At 34.7% G+C, this 21,537-nt stretch overlaps 1 protein-coding gene across 6 annotated transcripts; it reads left to right on the top strand.

The window, feature by feature from the left end:
• The first annotated feature begins 270 nt into the window (after positions 1-270).
• On the top strand, positions 271-19,373 carry slco4a1 (solute carrier organic anion transporter family, member 4A1). 6 transcript variants are annotated; one of them, XM_042750590.1, is made up of 13 exons: positions 271-521; positions 1,845-1,887; positions 7,502-8,067; positions 9,348-9,720; positions 10,492-10,582; positions 11,058-11,179; positions 11,274-11,385; positions 14,907-15,061; positions 15,172-15,424; positions 16,769-16,931; positions 17,201-17,376; positions 17,623-17,836; positions 18,607-19,373. In XM_042750590.1, the coding sequence occupies exons 3-13, from the start codon at positions 7,660-7,662 to the stop codon at positions 18,772-18,774; spliced, it is 2,235 nt and encodes a 744-aa protein (XP_042606524.1). In that variant the 5' UTR covers positions 271-521; positions 1,845-1,887; positions 7,502-7,659; the 3' UTR covers positions 18,775-19,373. The 6 variants fall into 6 exon arrangements, with proteins under 6 accessions (XP_042606524.1, XP_042606519.1, XP_042606522.1 ...); XM_042750585.1 differs by lacking the exon at positions 1,845-1,887; XM_042750588.1 differs by lacking the exon at positions 1,845-1,887 and having other exon boundaries at positions 271-525.
• The last annotated feature ends 2,164 nt before the right edge of the window (positions 19,374-21,537 follow it).

Here is a 21,537-nt window from a genome sequence, read left to right as displayed (position 1 = left end):
TATTTAAATAGTAGGCTAAATGAACATAATAAATTATAATAAATAGCCTATACTATTACAATAGACTACATAATAAAGTAGGCATAATTCATATTCCTTCTAAAAACACTTTTTTCAGTGTTTAAACTTTATTCATTTTACATTTCAAATATGAATGAAACGTGGAACGTGCGCTGCGTGCATTAGTCAAACCTGTTTTTATACAGTCTATGAGTCAAACCAAACCTGCTTACAGAGGATGCTGCTGCGATCAGAGCGATAAAGACAGTTGTCACATACGTACACGCAGTCGTTAGTACGGGTGACACTATTGGTCCAGCAGCATAACGCCATGGGGGGCGGATTCTCATTGGGTGACAGCTGCTTAATCCTACAGCTCAGCTCAACATTTTGTAACATCTCCAGTTTAAACGTTTATTTATAGATTTACGTTGGGAGAGACCATACACGCGAACGTGAAACGAAATGACAAGATCTGACGGAAATGGAGGAGTCGTCTAAATCCTCAGCAGCGTGAGAACGTGAGTAAGTTAGCTTTCATGACATTTCCATGTTGAGACAGTGATGAATGAAGAACACCACGTGAGAGTATGATAAAGGGATGCAGTAAAGAAGCACTGGCCAGACAGTAACGTTAGCCTATCTCAAACCACAGCCAGTCATAGGGCTGAAGACACGGTAGGTCTGTTTTTTACACGTGTACTAAATGCTCAGACATGAAGTGCAGACGACAAAGACACATAAATGAGTCTGGACTGCGTATTTCCTCCACCTGTTTCAAGCATGCCAAATGGAGACACATGCTCACAGACCACTTCAGGACACACATCCTAAAATATAGCTATTATAGCGTTTTACCGTATATTGTTGATATATCGACTAGCGGTGATTTTAATGTGTAATGTCACGAAACCTGCAGCCAAATAGCGTGATGTTCAATCCTCAGAAAGCTCCAGCATGGGCGTAAGGAATGGCAGTAGGGGTACACAATATATATTGTAACCGTTTGTTCCTCTGAACAGCGTCAATGCAGTTTCCAACATCAGGTATTTTAGGACAACATTTTGCGATGTCCGAATCTCGAATGAAACGTTAGTTCATTTGAACCGGATCTAGCAAACGGTCTTGTACACGTGGTGACGTATAGAACCGCCAAATCGTTTTTAAAAATGAACTGTTCGAAAAAATCGATTCGGTCTGCCAGAACGGGATTGCTGTCACTTAATTGTGCTTTCCTAGCTGTTCTCGTGCAACGATGTAACGTGAAAAATGTGATGAGTTATATTTGTTCATTTGTTATATTAGAATTGCACAACCTGTCGTGCGTCGTGTAACATGACTGGTAATTGGTATTATAGTAAGTAATCGCAAATCCACGTGCCACTGTGGCCCTGCACCCATCAGGGAAGGTTCTGAAGGAGCAGTTGTCTTTTTGTCTACACAACAAACACAGAACGTGCACCTGATGTTACCATATAGTTCCCTTTTGCTTATTTTTAGGGAAGCAAATAATAACGTTCTAAGAACGTCTTTTTTTTGTAACCATAAGTAACAAAAACTATAAATGACTCAATAAATTGGCCATTAATTAATTACTCAAATTAAATTTCATTTAAAAATATATTTTATTGCAATAATGTTACTTAAAGCAATTTAGGATGCTGTTCATTAACAGTATTTTTTGACTGGTGTGTAAACTGTTTAGTTTGTATTTATTTTTAAATGTATTTTATATGTAGTCAAAACAAATGATGATCTTTGTCATCAATCATCTGATATTGACTCTAATACATCTCTACATATTTGTATAAAAAATACGTTTTTGTTTTTTTGTTTTTTTCCAGTAATGACAACAAACCAGCCTTTAGAGTTGAACCAGAATCACAGGTTTGTCAGTTTCTTTATAGGTGCCTATCATAATGAGGTTGCCTTAAACAAGCTTTTCAGCTAAATTTACACCAAACAATTCAATTCATGAAACTGCAAAATAATATAAAATCACATGTTTGGCCAACAAATATTGTGATTTAATTCAGACTTAAATAAAATCATTTAAAAAAAGTTACTTGAAATTAAATAAAAAGTATAACTGTTACAAAAATAACTTATATTTTATATCAGCAGTTGCGAATGGCAACATTTTTCATTTTCTTTTAGTTTCCCTAAAATATTTAAAACTAAAATAAATACTAATAAAATAACAAAAACACACAACAAAATGACTTTAATAAAATTAAATTGAAAAAGGACAATATACCTTAAATATTGAATAAAAACGAATTCAAAATATGAATAAAAACCATAATAGCATCTCAATGATAATAAAACAGCCCTGTGTAATTGTAGAACAATTATTAATAAAAATTGTCTTAAAAAATGGTAGGTTGGGACCTTTGACTTGGACTTTAAAAGTATACTCCAGAAATAGAAATAAAACAAATAAATAAATGCATTTTTCCAAATTGGACTTTCATGTTACACTTTAGGTCAAAGGCTGCAACTGAATGTGGTCACAGGGCATTCCAAGCAAAGCTAATTGTTGCTGTCTTGTTATGACAGTCTGTTAACCCACATTTTCCTGTACAGAGGCGAAACCTGGAGTGCAGAGAAAATGATTGGATGCTTCTGTAGCTCATTCATTCCACTTGGTTACACCTATGCACAGACAAGTTTACAGCTAAATGATGAGACAAGCCCCTGGAGATATGGGACACTTAGTCTGCATGCGTGCTTCTAAAAGCACAACATATATAACACACATGCAGTAAATGATACAGCTGTAAATCATCTATCTATCCATTTATCTAATCAACCAAACAGGTTCAGGTCAGGAGATACAGTAGCATATTGTGTAAGGACTCGGCATAGTTTTGTAGCTGATAGTTTAACATGGTTGCCTGCTTTGCATGCATGACTTTATATTTGCATGTCTGTATGTATGTTTGCATGTGTCTTCTTCTGTGGTCAGTGCATGAATTAAACGGTTTCCATATCTATGCAGGATGGAGTAAGATCAGCTGTCGTTACTGGGTCAGAGACTTCCCTTGTCTACTTCCATCACATCACTAGGTCTTGACTGCATTCAACAAGGTCATACAGCAAAACCCTGGCAATGCAAGTCTCAGTGCAAGATAGAAAGATGATCTTTTATATACAGGCATGTATTTGAGTGCAGGTATTATTTAGATTACTTCCTTGTTTAATGGAAAAAACTCCAACTGATTCAGGGCTCTTAAAAAACGTAAAAAATGTAGGAGCACCTTCAAACCAAAAATCTAAAAAATAATAAAAAACCAACCACCACATTACAATTTGACAATTGACTATTTAAAGGGGACTTTCAGTGGAATTTTGTTTTTACCTATGAAATGCCATTTTTCTATCTTTATTGAAAGTGTCATCTTTTATGTCAATTTTTAAAAAAAAAAATTCACAGACTTTATCTCTGAATCATTCATTCAGTTGATTCATTCGAACGGCTGATTCATTCAGGAATGAAGCAAGTGACTGTCTTGAATGGATAATCATGAATCACTGACTCACTAGATTTGTTTAAAAATGCAGTTCATTCATAAACGAAACACCGCTGTGTTTGAATGGCGATGCGCAGCGGTTCAGCTGTGACTTTGTTTCAAACTATTTTTGACGACGAAATACAGCAAAATCAGACAATAGTGTTATAGTCAGACATTGAAAGCCACTTAATATTAACTACTTGTTTATTGAACTGTTGTATTGTATCACATTTACAAACTCTCTTAAAAATCATTAAAAGCTGTCACTCATCTTAGCGATCTCACAGTTATAATCAACGAAGCTCTCTACACTGCACAAAGAATCTCTTATGTACACCCTGTCTACACTTTGCTTATGAAAGGATTTGTGAGATATGTCTCTGATACATTACTTAACGCTGTAAAAACACGTAGAAATCTTTGAAGCTCCCCTGAGCGCATACCTAAACATAACTACTTTACTTACTATCAATAATCAGCAATTTAGGAGTTTATTGAAAAAAATTCTTAGTAAATAGTGAACATGTGTTCCCTAATCTAAAGTGTTACCAAAATATTTTTTTTGGAATTGCAAATAAAAAATAAAAAATAAGATTGTTGGAGTAAATCTTTCTACCTAAAAATTTCAAGTTTTATTTAACGGATTATGCGGTTTCTTTTCTTAATTGTTTGTGAAAGTCATTAGCAATTGTTTCAAAGTAAATCCTACACTATTTTTAGTGTACTTTAGCATTATGCAATTTTTAAAAATAGATGTTTGTGTGAATGCTTTACAGATAATACTTCCTTCCCAGAAATCCTAAACAAGTGAAAGTGCCGTTCTCGCGGTTTTGCTTTGTTTCCTTGTTCTTTTTTGCCGTGTAATTCATATCTCACCATATGACCATCCAGCGCAGTACAAAGGAAGGGAAGGAACCTGCACTCCACAACAAACGTGTGTCCCCACCCTGAGACTCTGAGCTCTTGCTGATGTTATCCTTCCCTTCGTTTGATCACACATTTAAAATTAGAAATGAAAGAGTTCATAGAACACAAGAACAAATAATTAGGCTTTTTTATTAATCTCATTGTAACAAAGCATGAACCAAAGCTCTTTTGAAGACGGAGCTGAGAAATGATTCGCTCACACAGCCTCAGCTGCACCACCAATGCTCTTAACGATATAGTAACTCCACAGTTTTTCAACCATGTGTTTTAATTTTTCATAGATGCATGCTAATGAGTCAGAAATGAAAACCAGGCATTGCAACGGCATAGACCCATTTCCTCAGTTTTTTGGACAATTGTGGTTTGGGGATATTAATTTTGCTTTTGCTGTTTGTTGATTTTCCTGTTCTCTTTAAGATTTCTTAACTGACTGAAAGAAAACTTTGATCACACTCAGCATTTTGGTTTATATAAAGAGCTTGTGCATTTAACAAACTCTGCTTGTATCTCATTATATCCACCATTGTGCAGTGCTCTGTTTCTCTGCATGTGGAGAGTTTTATTGGGAAACTATTAAATTAATATAATATAATATAACCTGGAGAAATCTGTTAACTGGGACATCATAAACTGAACTTCTTCCTCCTTGGTTTGATAGATAAATACATTCATGAAGTAGAGACTCACTGAAAAAAAAATGTTTCATTCATCCAATTAAAATAATTTAGGGTAATGATTCACATCTATATCTTTTAACTTGAGCCAATAAAAAATAAACAACTTGCCCTTAAAATAACTTATTTATTTTTCATAATCAAACACAAAAAAAAATAAACCCTAATCATTACCCAAAATAATTAATGAAACACAGGGGAAAACATTTTTTGATGCTGATCTTCATATGTCAGGTAGATACAGTGGGCAGGACTTGTGCTGCTTCAGTGATAGATGTGAAGGAGTGAGAGGCTGGGGTAACTCCCCATTTTGGGGCTGTCTTGCTTGCTTATAGTCTCTTATGCTGCTCGTTTCTCTCTGATTTCTTGCACAATCAAACTCTCAGACCCTTTTAGACCAATGAAGTATCTGAGGAACCGAGGTAGGCAAAGTTGCTATTATTTTAGTGTTACAACTGTAATGCAGTTATTGGCTGTAATATGTCATGTTTTTATGTTTTGTAACATTTAGGTCCTAAGTTTCATTTCTAGGGAATGCATGTACTCATAAAATGTACAGTGTAACTTTATTGCACTGGAACTTGCTTTGAATTAAAGTGTCTACCAAGTCCAATAATAGAAAATCATTTTCATTTGTCTAATGTTTTGCATGGGTGGAATTCTATAGAGTGAATTTTGTTCAAATAATGGCTGTAAATTATTTTACAATGCCAATGCATGAATCACAAAGCTGCTGGTAATTAAGTGTCATAAACAAAATCTGAATGTGAGCAGAGATGTTTGACCAGGTTAATTTGCACGTACAAGGAACTTATACGGACTATAGTTCAAAGTAAGTGCATATAAATACGGTATTCAATTTCATATACTTTCATAGTATGTATGTCCGCAGCTTATTAACTTAAATTGAGCTTATACAGTTAAAGACAAACAAGTTTGAAAATCACTTAATGGTCTTACACAGGTAAAAACTTGCATAAATTGGTTTACCTTAAGTTTGTATGTTTTTTAGGACCCTTTAGGTGTCCAATCAACTACATTGGGGATTGGGGAATGAATTAAAAACACCCTCTCATCTCAACTCTGTAATGGTACAGATATTTGAAGCAAAAAAATTTGATACAAGTCTTTTGGTGTAGTGCATGTGTACTGAATGAATGCAGCATTGTTTAACCCCTGCATGTGTGTGCAACATAAATTGAAACACAATTTTGAATATTCAAAATCTCCTAACGGTCCTGTGGGCTACCATAGGTCTGCCATACTCTGGAGAAGGTGACATAAAGGCTCTGCCACAGAGAGCACAGTGTGAGTCTAACATGCCGTGCCAACAAAGTGTCTGTCCCAAAAGAGTGTTTTGTGGACTGTAGATGGCATGCATAACTAATCCATGTTTATTAGAGTTTTTGGGGTCTGCTTGGAGGTCACGGTTGACTTCACTGGATAAAGAGAAATGATTTTATGCCTTTTAATTGGTACACTGTCATGATTTATTAATGGTGCATATTAGAACCTTAGAATAATAATATGTACCCTTAAGGTAGTAATACTCTCATGGTATTACTATGAACCCTTTAAAGGGTAAATAACATTCCCTTAAGGGATAAAGGTGTTGCTTTAAAGAGACCAGCTGTTGTACCTCTATAGGTACATTTTTTTCACATTTTTTTTTTCTCAGAGAGTATGGAAGCTCTTTCTGTCACAGAATAAAATAATAAAAAGGTAATTGTGACCTTTTTTTATCTTACAATTCTGACTTTATTCTGAGTTTATTCTTTTTTCAGAATTGTGAGATGTAAAAAAAAAAAAGTCAGAATTGTGAGTAGAGGCCGATTTGCCGATAAAATATTTAAAGGCATTTAGAAATTCAGAAAGATTTTGTCAGAGCCCTTGTTATTCTTAATTTTGACATTAATTTAATTTTTTTACACCAGCCATATATATCTGTTCAAAAAATCGGTTATTGGCCCTAATCTGTAATAATCATAAACATACCTGTGAAAAACACAAATTTCAACACAAAATAAATAAAAAAAAAAAATTTTACAAACAATTTTTTATATCTTTTTTTTATACTGTGGTGGAATTAAAAAAAAAAGTGATGTGAACTCAAAATAAAGTCAGAATTGCACAATTTAAACTCACTTTTGAGAAAAAAGTCAGAATTGCTAGTTTATTCTTAGTTTATATCTTACAAATTCTGATATCTTGTCAGAATTGTGAGTAACAAAAGTCCCAATTTTGAGATGAAAAGTCACAATTATCTTTTTTTTTTGTGGCAGAAACGGGCTTGAATAGATTTGTTTTTGGAGTTAACTGATTTACTGTGAATTTACTTAAGTTGGTGACAAACTTTGAGTGTCTTTTACTCACTCTTCTTTGCAGAATTCCAAAATCTGTAAGAAACTCCATTAAGGGATCTTTTTTTTCCAAAGACTGCCATCGTATCACTGCAAAACTACACACAGAATCAGTGTTTGCTGTGGAAAGTTTTTGTTTTCTTACTCTTCCCAAAGTCTGTCACAGTGCCCCCTGCTGGGGCCATGCCCCACCTGCTGAACAATGACACTTCCTTCAGCTCCAAGCAAGAGCTCTTGGTCCTACATGACAGTCCATTGGGACCCAGCCTGGACACTCCCAGCCCAGTGGAGTCCCAGGGCTCTGGTCCAGGCAGCCCATCTGGAGATGCCCACACTGTGCTCCACACGACAGGCAAAAAGGGGCTTTACCTCACAGAGCCACCCACTGGGGTGAAGTTTGTTCCGACAGACTCTGAAAATCTTTGTGGATGGGGAGCACTGAGCCCACGGTGTATCCAGACCTTCAACACTCCACGCTGGTTTCTCTTCTTCCTCTGTGTGGCCTCCTTCCTCCAGGGCATGATCATCAACGGCTTCATCAACACTGTCATCACCTCCATTGAGAGGCGTTTTGACCTGCACAGCTACCAGGTTAATCTATTATAAACTGTCATTTGTATAGTTAGAGGGGTGTATCGGTACCATACTGCTTATATACATTATTATATACACTATTTTTACATTTAGATTACATTTGCCAACATCTAATGTTCACTTAAGGTTCATCTTTAAAGCTACTAGTACAACAAAAAGAAGATATTTTGAAGAATGCTGGTAACTGAACAAAACCTGTATGAAGATCTTTCTTCTATTGAACACAAAAGAAGATATTTTGAAGAATGCTGGTAACTGAACAACTGTTTTGATATCAACATTGCTCAAAAATGCCTTCTTGTGCTCAGCAGAGGAAACAAACTCAGGTTTGGAACAAGTGGTTGATGAATAAATGATGACAGTATTTCACTTTCCCGGGGTGAACTGTCCCTTTAAGCAAATTTCAACATAAATATTGAATTTCATACTGTACATTATGATGCTGTGATGCCTTAATTCACTTTTAGCTTAAAATTATTAATTTTAGTTTTCAGTGTTTTATTTTGAACTAATTTAGCCTAAAATTGCTTATCGTCTATAACATAAATAATTATCTGATATTTAGTATCGGCCAGAATTATAGTATTGTTGCATCGTCATCTAAAATGCATTAAAATAAACCATTAAATGTTCAAAAGACTTACAGTTTTACTCATATTATTTTCTATTAAATATTGCTGTTCACCAGGCCTGTCACAATTTTTAAGGATGTTCAGTCAACTTTTGAAAATATTGATTTGACACATTTTTGTAGTATACTAATTTGATAAAAATACAGTAAAAACAGTAATATTGTAAATATTATTACAATTTAAAAGATCTATTCTCCATTTTAATCTAATTTAAACTATTTTAATTTATTCCTGTGATGGCAAAAGCTAAATTATTTTCATTAGTCATTGTTTCAGTCTTCATTGTCACATGATCTTTCAGAAATCATTCTAATATGCTGATTTGATGCTCAAGAAAACATTTCTTATTATTATCAATGTTTAATATTATTATTTAAATGTGCTGTTTTTTTTCAAGATTCTTTGATTGAATAGAAAGTTCAAAAGAACACCATTTATTTAAAATAGAAATCTTTTGTAACATTGTAAATGCCTTTACTGTCACTTTTGATCAATTTAAATTGAATATTAAATCAGAGAAGCAGCTATTATGCATACCACAATGGTTACTAGTCTCACACATTAAAGGATAGACAGTATTCAAATTGGGATTTATGTACACCTCAGAATTATTAACACAATGTGTTGTTTGCGTTGCCGTTGCAGGCAGGACTCATCGCAAGCTCCTATGACATTGCTGCTTGTGTGTGCCTGACTTTCGTGAGCTACTTTGGTGGTACTGGTCATAAGCCTCGATGGCTGGGCTGGGGTGTGCTCATCATGGCACTGGGCTCTCTGGTCTTTGCCCTGCCCCATTTCACCACACCACCTTATCAGGTGAGAGTCCCGGAGCGTATGGGACTGTGCTCAGCCAATCACACTGAGGCGTGTGTCGGCGAGGAAGGTGGGCTCTCGGCTTATCGTTACGTCTTTATGCTGGGCCAGTTTCTGCACGGGGTCGGAGCAACCCCTTTGTACACCCTCGGGGTCACCTACCTAGATGAGAATGTCAAGTCAAACTACGCACCTGTATATATAGGTGAGTGTGATGACGCCATAAAAACATGAAAATATGTACTGTATTAGGCTGATATTAGAAACTTGTTCTGCTTGGCCATTTCCCCTTTTTTTAAACATATAAAAACACACCAAACAAAATAACAAACAATAGATTAATTTTTTAATAAAATTTTTTTTTAGTACAATTCTTGATTTTTAATAAAATTAATTTGATTAGTACAATTCTTGATTATTAAAAAAACTGATTTGGGCAAAAAACAAAAACAGGTTTCCAAGGGCCTTATTGTTGAAATTCAATTGAAGCACTAAAATGGAATTAAATTGGGGCCCTAATATTGGTGCATCCCTGTATTAATAGGACTTGATTTGGTCAGAGAGTTTGTTTGTTAATGCGTAGCCGGTTTCAAAAGTATTCAAACACTCAGATCTATATTCTAAAAACACTCAAGAATTGATATTTGCCCTCACTGAACCCTGTCAGTTTGTCCCACTCAGGCTTTGACACACCTAGTCATTTTCTTTTGTTGTTATCAGTAAGAGCCACTAGTTTCCACCTCAGACATCAATAAAAACTCCTTCCATTGTTTTTCTCCCCAACGTCCAGTTTTCAAAGGCCATTGAGGACAATCGCTACCCTGTTTGCTCCTCTCCAGACATAGGCACTGGAAATACAAACTGCAACATATTGTGTCTTTTGATCAAAAACATGAATCCAGACCAGCTTTCATATAACTCAGGGAGCAGAGGAGGGAGCCACAAAGACTTGATATGCTTTCTTCTGTTTTCTCAGGGATCTTCTACACAGCTGCCATTGTAGGACCTGCGGCTGGGTACTTGTTGGGTGGATTCTTTCTCAACATCTACACAGAAATCGACCAGACGTAAGTGGCTAATGAGTAAGAAAATAAACATTTCAGCAAATTAATACTCACTTTATTAAAATAAGTAGCTCACACAGTATATATAATATATATTATAAATTATGTAAATATAAAAAATATATGAATTAGTCAAAATTAGCGTGTTAATGCAGGTGATTAATTTTTCCAGTTTAACAGAATTAAAAACCAAACCACAACCAATATTTAGTTTTTCCGATGCCGATACCGATATCAATAATAGAAAAAAAAAAGAAAAAAAAAAAAAGACAGATACCGATATATTGGCTGATATTCTTTATGTGTAGGCTATATTATAATAGTATTTGTTCTAAATACTAAACTTTGCACATTCTAAAGCTACATTCTCTCTCTCTCTCTCTCTCTCTCTCTCTCTCTCTCTCTCTCTCTCTCTCTCTCTCTCTCTCTCTCTCTCTCTCTCTCTCTCTCTCTCTCTCTCTCTCTCTATCTCTCTTAGGACAGAGCTGACTCCTGAAAATCCGCTGTGGGTGGGAGCTTGGTGGATTGGTTTCCTGGCAGGAGGAGCAGCAGCTCTGGTTATCGCTCTGCCTATACTGGGTTACCCACGACAGCTACCAGGTGCTACCCACAAGCGCGATTTCAAAGAAGTAAAGTGACTGCAGTAGAGTATAGTATTAGTGTGAATAACAGTCTCACTTTCTATATCTTGTAGGCTCTCAGCGGTATGTGGCCATGCGGGTCTCAGAGGCCCACCAGCTGAAGGATGGCAGTCAGATCACTGCAGCCGATCCTCAGTTTGGCAAAACAGTAAAGGACATGCCCAGGTATGAACATATAACTAGGAAGAGGAAGGTTTGTTTCCTCTGCTGGTTTTTCAAATGTATTAAAGTCATATTTGTGTGACTATATACTGCATTTTATGTCTGTTATCATGTGGTGTACTGCCATGTTTATAATTAGACACTTCGTTTATGGGTAGTAGCTGAGGTTGTAGTTTTATTTTCTGGCAAGTTCAGCGAATTCAGATGGGTGATGAGTCCCTAGACGATTTTTAAGGATCCAGGAAATTAGCACTTTTCACTGACACTACTTTTAAAGATCCAGCAAACTGCCAAGTACGAGTTATTGGGTTGTCATTTTTCATTTGGTTTGCTAGTTTTCAATTTGCCACAAGTTTCCACTAGATATCATTAAAACCTTCAGCTGTTTTCTTCTCCTCTGTCCAGTTTTCAAAGGCAAATAAAAGACAATTGCCGCATTTCACCAATTGGTCTTTCGACCCCAATATAAGAAAAAAGCACAAATCAATGCTGTCAGTTGATGCTGTTGTATTTTAGACATGATTATCTATAAAATTGAAATGTTGGAATAGTAGGCCAAGAGATGTCAACAGAACATCATGTGATGTTTTAACTTAAAATGCTAGATAGAAACATGTAAAATGCATGTTTTACATAGTTAAAAGATGATTAATGTAGGCCCTATGTGAAACAATTCATTTTTAGCCAGCTTTTGGTCTAATCTAATGTGAAATTAAGTACACTTTAGCATACTTTTAAAAAGAGTACATAAAACATTTAATTGCATGTTCAAAAGTTGTGTTTGTAAGAATAAAGTCCATCATTAAAGGGGTTTTTGGATGCAAAATTCTCTTTTACATGGTGTTTGAACATAAATGTGTGTTGGCAGTGTGTGTACACATCCACCCTATAATGATAAAAATCCACCCAGTGGTTTTTATTTAATCCCTAAAAATAATATCCCCTTTTTCAAATCAAGCCTATTGACAGGGCCATCTTACCTTAAACCAGCCCTGAGTGAGCTGTAAAAGTCCGGCCGCCATTGTTTCAACACTGGAGCAGGGACATAGACAAGAATGTCTCTTAAGCGATTGAGGTGCTTTGTTGTCATTGATGTAATAATGAACATAGCAGTTATCATTTACTCCCGACATCTGAGCTGCTGAAGACGCAGTGAATTACATTCACTTTTGAAGGGAATGCGCCCCCCGATCGGCCTAAATGCACCTATGTTCACGCAAATCATTCGTGATCCACCCTCACCTGCAGAAGAAGTGAGTATATTTTTTTAATAAATATATATAAATCTTTGCAAATCGCCTTTCCTAATAATGTGCTAGTTAGCAAGTTTTGCGGCTAAATGCTACTAAAGTAAACAGTTCTGCTCATCACCCCACAGAAGAGAGGGGCGGGGTGAGCAGAGCTCATTAGCATTTAAAGGAACATGCAACAAAACTTGTGTTTTTTTATACTACAATTGAAAAATTGTAACCAAAGCATGTTATAGACTTTTCATTAAGGCCCTAAAGAATCATATCAACTTGTGGAATATGGGCATCCAATGACCCCTTAAATGCATTTTAACTTTAAACCATCGTTTATGGCCAAAATATCAGTCCATAATCAATAATAATTCTTCCTCTAATAAAAAGTCCATGTCATGTTGTCGCCTCACATCAAAATCCACCAATATATTTGTTCAGAACTGATTTAGACTGTTTGTGCTTGTAATCGGTGCTTCATCTGTAAATATTCTGATTCAAACAAGACAGTGTTTTACTTGAGAAAGCAATATTGTGGATGGACCAGAAGCAACTGGAAGTAAAAAAAAAAAAAAGGTCTTGTTGAAATAATTTAGTATAAATACACAGCTTTGAATAGATTTTGGGTGAACTGTTTTTTTAAATTGCACTGCCAAATGCACAAAAGATAATTCTGTCAGGACCAACATTTTCAAAGATGACTGACAATTAGCATACAGTTTGGATTAGCAGTATGGTTCTGTTCTGGGCAAGAACTCCCTGGAGCAGGGAGAGGAGCAATAACCCCCCAAGGTAAACTGAACAGAACCAACATAAATATATTAAATAAATCAAAAACATTAAAAAATATAATGAAACAAAAAATAATCATAATTCAAAATACAAACAGAAAAGAGCCTAAATAACAACACACAACAGTATTAATATTATAGCTTAACTAACATGACCTGCCAGAACTGATGCTATGCTTGATTTAAAAATATAATGAGCAAAAATTAACACTTTTACTTAAGAGTATTAAGAAGTCTGTTCATATATATATTAATCTCTTCTATTATTAATATTATATTTTCTGCAAGTACATTTAATGATTGAATTTCTTTTTTTACAAGGAATTACATTGTAAAATTCAGAAAGTTGTGAGTTGAGATGAGATGAGAATTTGTAGGGCTGCAACAAACGATAATTTTGATAATCTATTAATCTAACGATTATTAGACTGATCTTTTGAAAGTCATATTATTATTTAACTGACTAATCATTAGACATTTATCGATTATTCAGTTTTTGCAATAAGTTAAAATATACATATTCTAACAAATAAATTAAGGTCTGCTTTTGAAAGTCATATTATGTAATTACAATTATACAATTAATTTATACACAAGTATATTTGGCACACAAAATGAGATGAGAGAAACTATCTTATTCGCCATGTATAAGAAACAAAATAGAAAGTAGCTGAATGACAAATCATTCTGCCTTATTAACATCTCTTTTTGAATGTCATATGTATAAGAAACAAAATAAAGGTAGCCTAAGTGATAGGATTTTTTATTTTTGGCTAAACATTTTATTCTCAACATAACCTCTCTTAAAATACCTTATAGGGTTATGATAATCAAAACAGTACTGAGCTAGATCAAACCAAACTAAAATTTAATGAAATATTTTTTTCCCGCTAATAAAAATATTTTATCATTAGCTAGCACCACACTGGAAAGCTGCTTTATAACAGAAAATCAAGCTATAATTCTAACTGAAAGTGACACTGACTCTGGTTTTTCATGTTTAATACTGTAAAGCTGCTTGATTTAAGGCTATCTTTTGCATTGTACTGTTATATAAATAAACGTGACGTGACTTTTCTTTACTGGAGTGCCGAACTTCACAGTTCGTGCAAACATCCACATTGCTATAATCAAATGTGTTCTTAAGTGCTGCTTTCACACTGTGGTCAGTTTTTGATGTGTTTATTTTGTTATTGAGAGGAAAGCGCACAGTATATATTTACATATTCATCAAAACGCCGCTCAGCAGCCTCAGGTTCAGATCTGCTCAGTTTGCGCTGAACTGAATATTCTCTATTATTCCCTTCAACCCTATCCTGGTCAACCGCATTACTGCAGGCACTTTCATTAGGTCATATGAGATCAAATGACTACTCGACAACAAAAATATTTGTCAACAATTTTTTATTGTCGATAATGTCGACTAATCGTTTCATCCCTAGTTGTTAGCAAGAAATCGTTGAAATGACTGAATAATCCTTTTTCTCTGTAGGTCAGTGCTGCTTCTTTTGAAGAACCCTACCTTCATCTTTCTGTGTCTCGCTGGTGCCACAGAGGCCACGCTCATAGCTGGAATGTCCACGTTTGGCCCCAAATTTCTAGAGTCTCAGTTTAGTCTGAGTGCATCAGAGGCAGCAACCTGGTTTGGTAAGAATCACATCAGTCAAACTCAATGCCACACCCTCTTGCTCAAATTACTCTTAGCGTGTAAGAAACCGCTACATTGAGTTGTTTTTAACTCCATCTTCTCATTCCAGGTTATATGGTGGTACCAGCTGGTGGAGGAGGCACCTTTCTGGGTGGCTTCATTGTAAAGAAGCTGAACCTTCGCTGCCGTGGGATTATCCGTTTCTGCATGCTGTGCGCAGTGGTCAGTCTGACAGCTATCTTCATCTTTTTGGTACACTGTCCTAATGTGCCCATGGCAGGAGTAACTGCCCCATACTACAATAACTTTACACACAACCACTACAGCGCCCCCTACCTGCAGACAGAGATCCATAACAACAGGTATGAAACCGTTTGAATTCATTACTGTTAGATATAGGGCCAGATTTACTAACAGCTTGCGCCAACACAAACCGTCTTTAGGCGTTAAAATAGTACTGTCAGGATTTACTAAAGAGTGAAGAATTAGCACTGAAATGGCCTGGACACAAGGTTGTTTTTGTGCCTGACTAATGATCTGGCTTTGTCTGTGTTCTGTAATGTATGCATTGTTAGTAAATCACATGCAGAATTTTACTTTTCCATCTGCGCTTTTATAGAATTGTGCTCTAAAGCTAATTTGCGCTGTTAAGTAAATCTGGCCCTAATTCTTTGGAAGTTTATCTGTGTTTTATCCCTATCATCAACCCCAGTGGTGTTCTGTTGCTGCGCAGGCCTGGGAGAATGAATCAGCAGAGAATTGGTGCACTACCAATGCATTCTCAACTTTATTCAGGAAAATAGGTCATAATTATACAAACTACATGAGTCAATCAATGTACAGTATTCAGGAGTTATAAGCAGTGCTGGGTAGGTTACTTACAAATTGTAGTTCATTACTGGTTCCAAATTACATGACAAAAATTGTAGGCTGTAGCATAATCCCTTACATTACACATTTTAGGTAATATAAGCACACTACTTTTTGATTACTTTTACATTACTTTTGAGCTAGCTCATTTATCAGATTGATTTAAATAGGATAATCTTGTATCATATTGATATAAAAATACAAAAAGGAAGAAAACACATTCCATTTGTTCCATTAATTAACATGAAGTACATTAAACATTATGTCAAGTTTTCCTAAACTGGGGTTTGTAAAGGAACTGCTGGGGGTTCAAGAGTTTAAAGAAAAGCTAATAATCAATTAAATCATAAAAATGTCAAATTAAAATACATCATTATAAAATAACAACAATAAAAATAAAACACAAAATACTAAATTCTTAAATAGTTAATGCAATCAAAATTCAAAATATTGGAAAGGTGCTGTATGTAGGATTGACACCGAGTGGTTGAACTAGGTATTGCAGGCTAAATTCAAAATATTGGACAGGGTTTTTTTTCACCCCCACCATATATATATATATATATATATATATATATATATATATATATATATATATATATATATATATATATATATATATATATATATATATATATATATATATATATAAAATAAACACCCAGAGCAATTGTAAGTCTGTGGGAAACACACATTAAGTGAAAGAGGTTTAGCTGATAAGCTAATAGTTTAAATAAATACCCAGAGCAGGAACAAAGAGATTGACTGACAATGTGACCAACAATTGATTGGTTGAGGTGAAATTTAAAACTAAAATTCTTTTCTCTCCCTCTCAGCTTCTCAGATCTGGGCAATCTGACCGCAGCCTGTAACACTGGCTGTCACTGTGTTAAGGAGTTGTTTAACCCCGTGTGTGGTGCGGATGGAGTGATGTATTTCTCTCCCTGCCATGCTGGCTGTAGCTCCATCAACCACACATATAGCCTCAGAGGCAGACAGGTACACAGACCCCATGTTCACATTTTCTCAGTGTCACGGAATTGATATTTATGAGTTTATACTATGAAGGCATATTGTAAGTTTCAGAATATGATATTACACAGAAGTTTTAAAACTAAGCTGCATAAATGTTTTCAATTATCCGTTGTTTTGGTGCAAAGAAAAAGTTTACTTTTATAAGAGGTCTCTCTTATAAAAAATGTGAATCTACAGTGTATCTTATTCTTGGCTATGAATTTGTCCGCATTGGTGTGTTTATGCATTCCTAGGTGTTCTCTGGATGCAGCTGTGTGGTGGGGAATATATCATGGGGAGAACAAGGTTTTGCTGAAGAAGGGAGGTGTGTGTCGTCCTGCAATCACATGCCAGCCTTCCTCACCTTCCTCTTCATCATCATCTTATTCACGTTCCTCTGCAGCATCCCTGCACTTACTGCCACACTCAGGTATGACCATTGCATATACACTGTGGTTCAAATGTTTGTGGTTCAAAAAATGTAGCTTTTATTTAGCAAATAAGTGTTGTTCTTTTGAAGTTCCTATTCATAAAAAAAAAATTTAAAACACTCTTTTTACTGTATTTTTCATCAAATAAATCCAGTCTTGGTGAGCATAACAGAAAAAAAATAATAAAACAACAAAAAAGTTGAAATTATAAAGCAAAAACGGTGGTTGTCTGTCTTCTCCTGCAGGTGTGTTCCTGACAGTCAGAGATCGTTTGGACTTGGAATCCAGTGGATTGTAGTAAGGACTCTCGGTGGGATCCCAGGCCCTATAGCGTTTGGCTCTGTGATTGACATCTCCTGCCTGCTGTGGGAGGAGCAGTGTGGGGAATACGGCTCCTGTTACCTGTACCACAACTCAGCCATGAGCCAGTACTCGCTCATCGCAGGCATCATCTACAAGGTAGAGAAAAACAGACTTGAAAATATCTGAAAATTATGCAAAAATATTCTCTGAGAAACCCATGCTGACTCATTCCACATTTAATACACTAGCTTTTATGAAATTCTTGAAACTAACTTCTCAATTTACCACAGGAGGCCGTTTATTTTGCAGCTCTAAATGGCCTCCAGTTGTTTGTTGGCAAGTCAGTTTTAAGAGTTTCATAAAAGTTAAAGTGTACATCAAGTGGGGATCAGAAGTCTGAAACTATTAGTGAGAAAGCTTCCATTTTGCTCCTTTACAAATTATATTATAAGCATAACATTGAGTGAATGTTAATATGAAAATATAACATGTCATTGTCTTAATATTTGATTTGTTGCCATTTTTAAAAAGTGAACTAGAAGAATATTAATTTTTAAAAATCATTTTCGATAATGCTTTTGCTTGCATTTTTGAAAATTATAAATCTTAAAAACCAGACACATATACATATATGTACACATATGCTGTATATTCATTAATTATAAATCAAATAATGAATAATAATAAAATATGTGAATTTTCAGCAGGCATTATTCCAGTCTTCAGTCACATGGTCTTTCAGAAATCATTCTAATTTGCTGATTTGATTTGTTGCTCAAGAAACATTTCTTATTATTATCAATGTTGAAAACATCTGTACTGCTTAATATTTTTGTGGAAATCATGACACATATTTTTCAGAAATTCAAAAGAACAGTATTTATTTGAAATAGAAATATTTTCTATTATATCTGTTTTTTTGTCAGGTTTTAGGCACTATTTTCTTTTTTCTGGCTGCCATGCTCTACAAGCCGCCCCCCGAGTCTCCTCAGAGCAGCTGTGAGAGCACAGATGTGGGAGGGGGAGAGGCCAGAGACCTGCCAATCAAAGACCTCCCCGCTGAGATCATTTCCAACCCGCATGCCAAATTATGACCTCAGTCTACAAATACACCGACACCTCAGCTCAAAGTGTGTGTGTACGCGTCTGTGTGCATGTGTGTGTATAAGGTCAACACCATCACTGTTCACTGTGCCCCTTCCTGCTGGCTGTACATCATTCCCAACATGCATTTGTTATATGTTCCCATATACTGAGTCCACCGACCAAGACATGAGGACTAAAAGCATTTATGTCACAATAAATGACCAAAGGTGAAATCAGAGCATATATGCTACATAAACAGAACCTACCAAAAGGCAACATAATCTTAATTTGACAAGAGATTATTTATGCGTATAAAATGGTATTATTTATATAATTTAAATGTCAAATTAGAGCATTTTTGAAAGGAAAAAGCCATGGATGATATAGAAAAAGAGCACTTAATATAAATGTAATGGAAAGAGAGTAATATAACTGTGCAGATGTTATAAAGTGTTAAGCTGTTATAAAATATTAAATATAGTGGATTCAAATGCAGAGCAGTTATACAAAAAAAACAACAACAGACAATTACAAACTCTGCCTTTAAAAAGAGTTTTGCATTAGTCAGCACAGTTAGAAAGATAATACAGGAAAAAAAGAAAATATCTAAATTGCACTTTAAACTCACTTCACTGATGGAAATATACATCTGAACCATGTACAGTATCTAACAAACAACCAGATAAAACAAAAATCATCCATCAACTCAAAATCATACACAGTTCTAGTCCACATTTTGATACCATCTAAAGCATGTATGACTTGTGATTCATGTATTTGATTTTCATAAATTCTGAATATTTTTAACATTTTAAAATGTGCCAAAATACTGTAGCTCAGGACTGAGCAGGACAGAGAGGCTTCAAGGTGTGAGGTCTCATAGAGATGCAAGTGTGAGATGAAGATGCAGCAGGTTTACAAAGTGAACTTTTTGCAACTTTATAACCGGTTGAAAAATACCACCCAAGGTGGGATATTCCCAAAAAGCACTTCACTTTGAGATTATACTTAAAATTATTATTGCACTGATTTTCTGCCACATTAAGAATGGAATATTGTAAAACATAAAAGGATACTTTCTCAGTTGCTCATAAAATAAGCATGCAGCAATTTTTTTTTTTTTTTTTTTTTTTTTTATTATTATTTTACATAAAAGTACCCCAAGCTGCTTAAATCCAAATATAAGAAGAATAACAAATATCTGCCACATGAACCTAATTTACATAAATTAATACCTAAAAAACCACACCAACAATAATACATTAAGAAGATTTTATTAATTAATAAATCCATTTGTTAGGATTAATTTTCTAATGTTGTATCAGAGCTCTGAAGTCTCTTATTATTATTATATTTCTTCTTTCCCTGATGTGATGGATTTTGATGGATTACATCAACTCTCTGATGACAAACCCTGAATGACAGTGATGATAGGAAACTGAAGATTTGCACAATGAAACTGAACATGCAACAACAAAGAGAAACATGATGTTTGTATTTGAATTTGTGTTGGTTCATGTGTATTTTTTATTCCATTGACTTAAAGAAATGTGTCTTGTGTCACAAAAGGAGTTTGCGAGTGGGCCTGTTATTGTCTTTATTGATATTTGTTTGTTTTTATTATTATTACCAAATACCACATAAACACTAAAAACTAATCAATTAATTTACTTACTTTCTAAATAAAGTAATTTTTTAGGCAGACGTTTCGCTAAAAGTTTGAAGCAACAACCCAAATACAAACACAAGCAAACTGACATATTTTATTCCTAATTATTTCTTGTCTATACATGTACACAAACACACCCTGTCTATACAAAGAGACACATGAACAAATTTGCTTTAGTGACCTAGAAATCTAAGTGAACAGTTTATTTCTTGTTCATTTCATCAAAACATGTTTTTATTTATTTTGAGTTTTAAATTAAATTTGAATACTACATTTTTAATACAGCATCAAACTTTTGGCCCCCAGTGTATGTTTTAAAGCACCATTGTCAATTAGTCATTAAACAACTTTATTGGAACATAGAATATATATTTTACACATAATTGCATGTTTTTCATTAAGAATACATTAACTTAAGTCAACCTAATTTAGTTAGATTGGGTCAATTTAAATAATGTACTAAAGCAATGTAAACATTTACTTTACTTATACGTTTCTTTTTTTTTTTTATTCAATTTCATATGCAGTATCCAATTAATTAGCACAGCTACTGGTCACTGAGTCAAACTTACAGTATACACCACAGTCTCTATGTAGTATTTCAGAAAGCACCTCCGTTCACCATGCTAACCACAAAAATTCATAACACATAACACACCAAAATAACATAGCACTTACAAGTCTATCCGTTTACTCAGAAACATTTTACTCTCCCTGTCCAGTCCAAAGGAAAGCATGTGTTAATGGAGGCCAGTTAGTAGCTTTGCAGGCTAAATGCCATCAAAAATAATTAAAATAAATTAGATAAAGTTGTAAAATAAAGTTTATTGAACATAAAGAAAATAGTTTTTGCAAAATGGTTAAGAATTTTGTTGCATCAGCTTATCAAGTAAATAGAGCAAAAATTAGTTTTTAAGGTACTCAAGTGCATCTGGTCAGGTCACTGTCTGTTGTTGCCACTAGATGTCACTAGCGATACAGTGTTGTACATTATTCCCGCCAACTGAAATGACAAGAGGTCATTCTTAGAAAGAGATAGTAAAAATAATAAGAGATAGAATTTGATGTGACTTGTGTTAACGCACAGATAAAGATGATTCAA

The sequence above is a fragment of the Cyprinus carpio genome, chromosome B23 (genome assembly GCF_018340385.1).
Source record: "Cyprinus carpio isolate SPL01 chromosome B23, ASM1834038v1, whole genome shotgun sequence".
Lineage (NCBI taxonomy): Eukaryota > Metazoa > Chordata > Actinopteri > Cypriniformes > Cyprinidae > Cyprinus > Cyprinus carpio.
This window is presented reverse-complemented; position numbering and strand designations above follow the sequence as displayed.

Excerpts from the sequence above, each read along its gene's own strand:
- slco4a1 (XM_042750585.1), top strand. The coding sequence starts at position 7,660 with ATGCCCCACCTGCTGAACAATGACACTTCCTTCAGCTCCAAGCAAGAG. Across the intron at positions 16,932-17,200 it reads ATAGCCTCAGAGGCAGACAG|GTGTTCTCTGGATGCAGCTG; the intron begins GTACACAGACCC and ends ATGCATTCCTAG. Across the intron at positions 17,377-17,622 it reads GCACTTACTGCCACACTCAG|GTGTGTTCCTGACAGTCAGA; the intron begins GTATGACCATTG and ends CTTCTCCTGCAG.